Below are 5,895 nucleotides of genomic sequence, written 5' to 3'. Positions count from 1 at the left end.
TTGCAAACTGCTGAGATATGCCACGTTTTTAGCTAATTGCGTTCTGGGATTCAGCTTGATGGTGCAAAAATACTGCTTTGTGCGTGTGAAACTAACAACTTTTGTAACTTCAGCTAAAGAAATGAGAACAAATTGTTTTTATGACGCGCTGCGTCTCCAGCACCCCCCGCGACCCTGAAAAGGATAAGCGGAAGCGAATGGATGGATGGATGGATGGATGGATGCTACTAACAAAGTGCCTAAACATACATGTTTTCTTTGATAAACCTAATATGTGTACACACAACAGTGGTTCATCCCTTGATTTATGTTTCTTTTTTTCATGTATAAATTATATAATAATATATAAGAAAAAAAGGCTGACAAAAAATGGTTAGGTTAAAAAAGAAGAAGAAGACTGGACTGAAAAGGAGTAAAAAAATCAGCCAGTGTCCAAAGAAAAGCTTTGAAGGACCCTCAGAAAACCTGGAGAATGACTGCTCAAGACCACTTTAAACACAAATCGGAGTCGCCCCAGAGTTTATTACAAAATAAAAATAAACTCTGGGGCTGCTCAGGATTTTTGTACAGTACTGTAGATATTAGATATAAGAATTTAGAAACCAGGGTAGCTAAAGTATATACACAGTATATACACAAAAAGAAGAAAAAAAAAAGATTGTACTGTGAGGCTAAAATCAGCCTTTGCAATTGATATCACCCACTCTATATGTTACCTATAATACCCTTAATTGTGTCTTGGATGCATCTTAGGCCTAATATGTATAAATAATTTATATTAAACACGATCATAAAAAAAAACATAAGACACATCTTGGGAGAAACTTGAATAACGTCTCCTGAAAGACGACATAAGCTGCAAAGTTTAATGTTTAATTCTTTCCCTTTTTCAAAGCATCAATAAAAAAAGCAAAATGCAAGCCACTTCAAAATGTACTTTTAATGTCTGCTTAAAAGGCACAGTAGGCAGCTTTGAGCAGGACAACAATTTAACAACAAACATTACAGAATCATAAACTAAAACTTTGATCTATCATATAAAATCTAAAAAATTTTGCTCCAGGAACAAAATACATTTGCATAAAACAAATAAAACACATTCACAGCCGGTATAATGACATGAACACAAATAGGGAGATAGCTTAAAGTTTGGCTGTTTAGTTTTACTACATAAAATCTTTCAACAGAATATATCGGCATGATGAAAAAAAGAAGAAGAAACATTTAGGTTGTAGTGTTAAATGTGATTGATAACACCTGCTTGACAGATAAGGTACCTACTGCTGGTATATAGTGCTGGTAAATCCAGCAATTTAGTGTATTTTCACTGCTTTCAGAACAGGCAGATCTAAATAAACTACTTTTATTTTCTAGAGACCATAACTAGCACATTCTGTCAAATTAAGACATAAATTATGGCTTAGGAACAAATTTGACAAGATTCCCAACTATAGATTGTTTATTTATAGCATATTAGTGTTTGATATGCATACAAAATATAACAGAATCTATTTTTTCTAAATCTAACTGTGTAAATTGATTTCCATCATTCCATAGGATAACTTGTTCCTATTATATTCAGTGACATATGGATGATCTAATTCTATCAGTATATCTAAAGTTCAGTAAGGCATTGCAGCATTTATATTGAGTTTTTTGTCATTCCTGTGATATAGTATGTTGTGCGCGTTTACTGGTTTCTTTATGTGCACATGCAGAAGTATTTATGACACCAATGATAAGGCTTCCTGTTCAAAGCCTCGGCATGCAGAGACGAGACAGAGACCTTGAGATAACTAGAACTATGTTACCCCATGCAGAAGCGGCCCGCTTTTCAAAAGAAACACTCGATTGACTCATGACTGGATTCAGAAGTTGTCCACACTGTGGCAAGAGTAAAAGAGGAACGAAGATGTGATCTTCACTCAGAAGCGGACACAGCCACTAGTTTCTTCTGAGCTGTCAAAGTCGCTTCCTTCGCACAGGGACTCCTTCAAGAAACGAAAAGAAAAAAAAAACCCTCAGTGACATTCACAAGTCAGTTTTCTGCAGCAGCACATTCTCAGCTAACAAGCCACTAACAGCGACATAGTCCAGAAGTTGTGTTTTGAGACAGCTCCATTAGTATGTTATCAATATATAGTGCGTTTCTAAAGTATAATCTTATATACTCAACAAACACCACTGGATTTTCCTGATATAATACATGTTGAATAGTCGTCTCTCATTAGTTTTAAAAAAAATCGACTGCATCTATTAAAATACCAAAGAATCAGTATATGACAAAGTGTTTCTGATAAGGTCGCTGTGATGAAACAAAGCTGATATCAACTTTCACTGTGCAAAGGTAATGGAAGATTAGAGAACCCAAAGACTGAAAACCACAAAGAATAGACCACTGCGGCAACATATACTGATATGGGTTACAATGAAATGAGTTGAAATACGGCAATCAAAGGTTGACAACAAGTTTCCAAAAATACTTACAGACAGCTGCTTCCTATCCGAGTCTGTAAAGACAGGGTTGGAGCAAGAGAAGGAAGGGAGAGAGAGAAAGAAAGATAGAAATGTGGAGAGGGACTGAAGCACTACACCCAGAACGCAAGCCCAACAAGTACACAACACATACAAATATGAATATGCATTTTAAAATATTAACATTTTCAAACTGAAGTGGTTAATGTATTTGGGGGAATAAATTATATTTTTTTAGCAGAAAGCTGACATTTCACAGATTATTTTGGGGTTTTAATCAAACTGAATCATCACTTTGGGTTTTTTAACAGTTACGAGATGATTAGGATGTGCGTCTGTCTTTCTGATGTTTGTGTGTCTTTTTCTTAACTCCACAAGGAGCTTTCCTTAGTAAAGAGTAGACATGCTGTCCTGCATATTCAAGCTGTCAACAGCCTGGCGGTGAGGCGGACATCATGCAGCACAAACATATGACAGAAACAACATTTGAAGAAAGGAGCAATCCATTCAAGACCCAAAACATGCCCTGAGAGGAAAAGATAGATGGTGGGGGTGGATGTCATGTATGCTGATTGCAACACAGACACCAAAATTATCAAGAGGATCCAAAACTGAGGTGAGAAAATGCCAAACACATGATTACAACTGTGGCGGGACCAATTACGGAAAGACGGTGTGATTTCGAGGGGGATCCTTTAACTATCTCACTAACTTGGCTTTGCCGTTCCTCTGGCATCAAAGCGGATGGGGTGGGGGCAAGCGGTAGCCAGGGCTGGTTGCCTGCGCTGTAGAGCCTGGGCCGCTTGACCTGGTCATGACTGGACAGGGGAGTGTAACTATTCCGGCGATGTATGAGAGTAGAGTCCTTCGGGATTTTACCCTGGTAGAAAATGAGATACCGCAGGTGTTAAACAAAAAAGATCTTTAAAAAAACAACACCATGGGGCACCTGACGAGGAACAGCCCAAAAAATTAATAAAAAATTTGCTGCACTCGCCAAACTGATCCAAAGCAAAAGGTAAGGAACTGCTTCCACCCACAAAACATCAGTCAACAGCAAAAGCACAGCCCTGATTGCACAGGACTAAAAACCCCCACCTGCTTCAACCAAAACCATGACAACACTGGACCTAAACAAGTCAGATAAAACTGCTTTCACAGAAAATACATAATCTTAATATGAGGACAGACTGTAGAGTAATGACAAAGATTAGATCATCCAAGCAAAATAAGCATGCTCAGCAATGTCTTCCTTCAAGGTAAAATATCACTTAACATTCACAGGCTCATAGAGCAAGCCAAGCTGAGGAATTAAGGCTAAAGGTAAAAGTGGTTACAAGACAAGGATATAAGGAAAGGAGGCAAGGAAGCAAAGCCTAATATATACAGGGGGTAAGGTGTGATTGTGCCAAATGAACAGACACAACAAACAACAGCGCATCTTAAAATTATATGCTGAGATTCAGTGACTAATTTAGTGCGAGTAAACAATATGTATATTTTACAAATGACCAACTTTAAACATTCAGCGGAACAGTGATGTTCGCCTACTTGTGCAGCTATGTGATTTTCTTTTCCGCTCATTTCAGAGCAACTTACAAGAGGCCGGTCTCGGTGCGTGTTTACTGCCTCCACATTCAGATAAAACATTTCCACTTTACAACCTACAAGATAAAAGACAATGCATTTACATTATCTTCTCACGTTGCCTTATGTTGTTACAGCGTAACGATCGTCAGGTAACGACTTACCGTATGCAACAGGGGTGAGCTTGAGAATTGTGTGCAGTGGACATTTCATGTATGGAAGATCCTCTGTGAAATGAAATAAATAGCATACAGATTCATCATTGTCTGCTTATGTTGTCTGTAGCGTGTGTGCATGTTTGTTTTTATCTCACCTGCACCCTTGTCCAGGAAGTAAGCCAGGAGACAGCGCATCACAGCCTGATGGCAGATGACCAGCACATTGCCTTGTCTCTCTAATTCCATAATAACTGGCTCCAAGCGCTGAACCAGATCTTGGTAGGACTAATGAGCAACAAAAGATCATTCTGGGCTCAATTGCTAACACTTGAAAGGAAATTAACCTTCACAGCTTGAACAACACTGGTAGAGAAAGAAAGCTGAATAACAAAGCAGAATAAAACTACTGCCGCTGTGGCTGCTGATCAGACGCTTTATTGTGAGTAGTAGTTCAGGTTACCTCTCCTCCTGGGTAGCGATAATGATATTTGTCTTGATCCCTCAATGCAAACTCCTCTGGGAATGTCTCCTGGATCATCTCGTAGGTCATCTCCTCACAAACACCCTGGAAAAGGAAAACAAATCATTTATCCTCACGTCACAGCCCAAGATGAAAAGAAATGTTTCAGCACAATTTGAAATCTAAAAAAACATAACTGGATAATTTCCCTTGACAAAATATATAAATGTCTCCAAAGAGCTAAGCCAGTTTCAAATATAATAAAGCCAAGGAAACATAAGGTGATCTTGAAGGTTAGTGAAAAATGGAGACCGATTTCATCCTCAGAAAACAGTCATCATTTAATCCTTTGATTTCATACTGTAAATAAATAATGACTTATTTCATGTGACCTAGATTCAAAGCGTTATAACCCTTTTTATTCTCCTCCGGATGCTGCTTTGAGATTAAATGTGATCAAAAGGGCTGAAAATTTCATTTGTCTTTGGCTCTTACCTCTATGCAAACATATTTTATAAGTGTCTTGGAAATAACAGCATAAAGTTTCTATTATTACAAACCAGAGGTCTAGCTGTAAAAATTGCTATAGCTGTGGAGGGTACTGACAGCATCAATCTCATTGAGGATTTTCCACTGTTCATAAGGCACGCCAAGCTCTTCCGCTGTCTGGATCGTCCTTCTCAGTTGGCTCGTCCACACCTTCAAATCTGACAGCTTGTGTTCATCAATGAAACTGCGCAGAGTGTGGGCGAACTGGGATGTGAGAGAAAGGGAGAGGCTTCAATTTATCCCTCATTAAGGGCATTTCTTGCTTTATTAGACAGATATTCACCAGTGAGAGTGAAGAAAATAGGAAATGGAGAGGATTAAATCCAATAAAGGTCACAACTCTGGAGTGCATGATATTGCAGTTTAAGAACATCTTATCCCAGGAGCTATCTTCTCTTCAGAAACTGGCTCGACCGTTCATTAAATGAGCATTAACAGAGTGAACGTGCAAAAATCCTACCTGTTTCCCACGAGGGGAAAGTTCAGAATCTCCTCCGATGCGTCCTTCAACATTGTGTTTGCTCTCTCCGTGTCGACACAGGTAGATGGAGTGAGAGTGCACATGGATGTTCATGAGGTAGTAGACGATCTTGCTCTGGATGTAGTCCTGCACCCGGTTCACCAGAAAACGCTGGCCCACGTTTATAACCTTGATAAAAGAAAGGT

The 5,895-nt window shown here is 38.7% G+C and overlaps 1 protein-coding gene across 6 annotated transcripts in view; it reads right to left on the bottom strand.

Moving 5' to 3' along the window:
• Nucleotides 1-922: 922 nt before the first annotated feature.
• The window catches only part of pfkfb2b (6-phosphofructo-2-kinase/fructose-2,6-biphosphatase 2b), a 14,474-nt gene continuing 9,501 nt past the window's right edge, over nt 923-5,895 (bottom strand). For 2 of the 6 annotated variants that reach the window (XM_085160002.1, XM_085160007.1), the window contains 7 exons: nt 5,690-5,895; nt 5,287-5,433; nt 4,681-4,785; nt 4,376-4,505; nt 4,227-4,289; nt 4,075-4,139; nt 923-3,355 (listed from right to left, as the gene is read on the bottom strand). The exon at nt 5,690-5,895 is cut by the window's right edge and continues 2 nt beyond it. In XM_085160002.1, the coding sequence (XP_085016128.1) occupies nt 3,071-3,355; nt 4,075-4,139; nt 4,227-4,289; nt 4,376-4,505; nt 4,681-4,785; nt 5,287-5,433; nt 5,690-5,895 (1,001 nt within the window). In that variant the 3' untranslated portion in view covers nt 923-3,070. The remainder of the gene's footprint in view (nt 3,356-4,074; nt 4,140-4,226; nt 4,290-4,375; nt 4,506-4,680; nt 4,786-5,286; nt 5,434-5,689) is intronic. The other 4 variants (XM_085160003.1, XR_014874150.1, XM_085160004.1 and 1 more) reach the window with 4 other exon arrangements.

This window comes from Neolamprologus multifasciatus, chromosome 5 (assembly GCF_963576455.1).
Source record: "Neolamprologus multifasciatus chromosome 5, fNeoMul1.2, whole genome shotgun sequence".
NCBI classification, from domain to species: domain Eukaryota; kingdom Metazoa; phylum Chordata; class Actinopteri; order Cichliformes; family Cichlidae; genus Neolamprologus; species Neolamprologus multifasciatus.
Note: the sequence above shows the minus strand (reverse complement) of the source record. Positions and strands in the feature narration are given on the sequence as shown.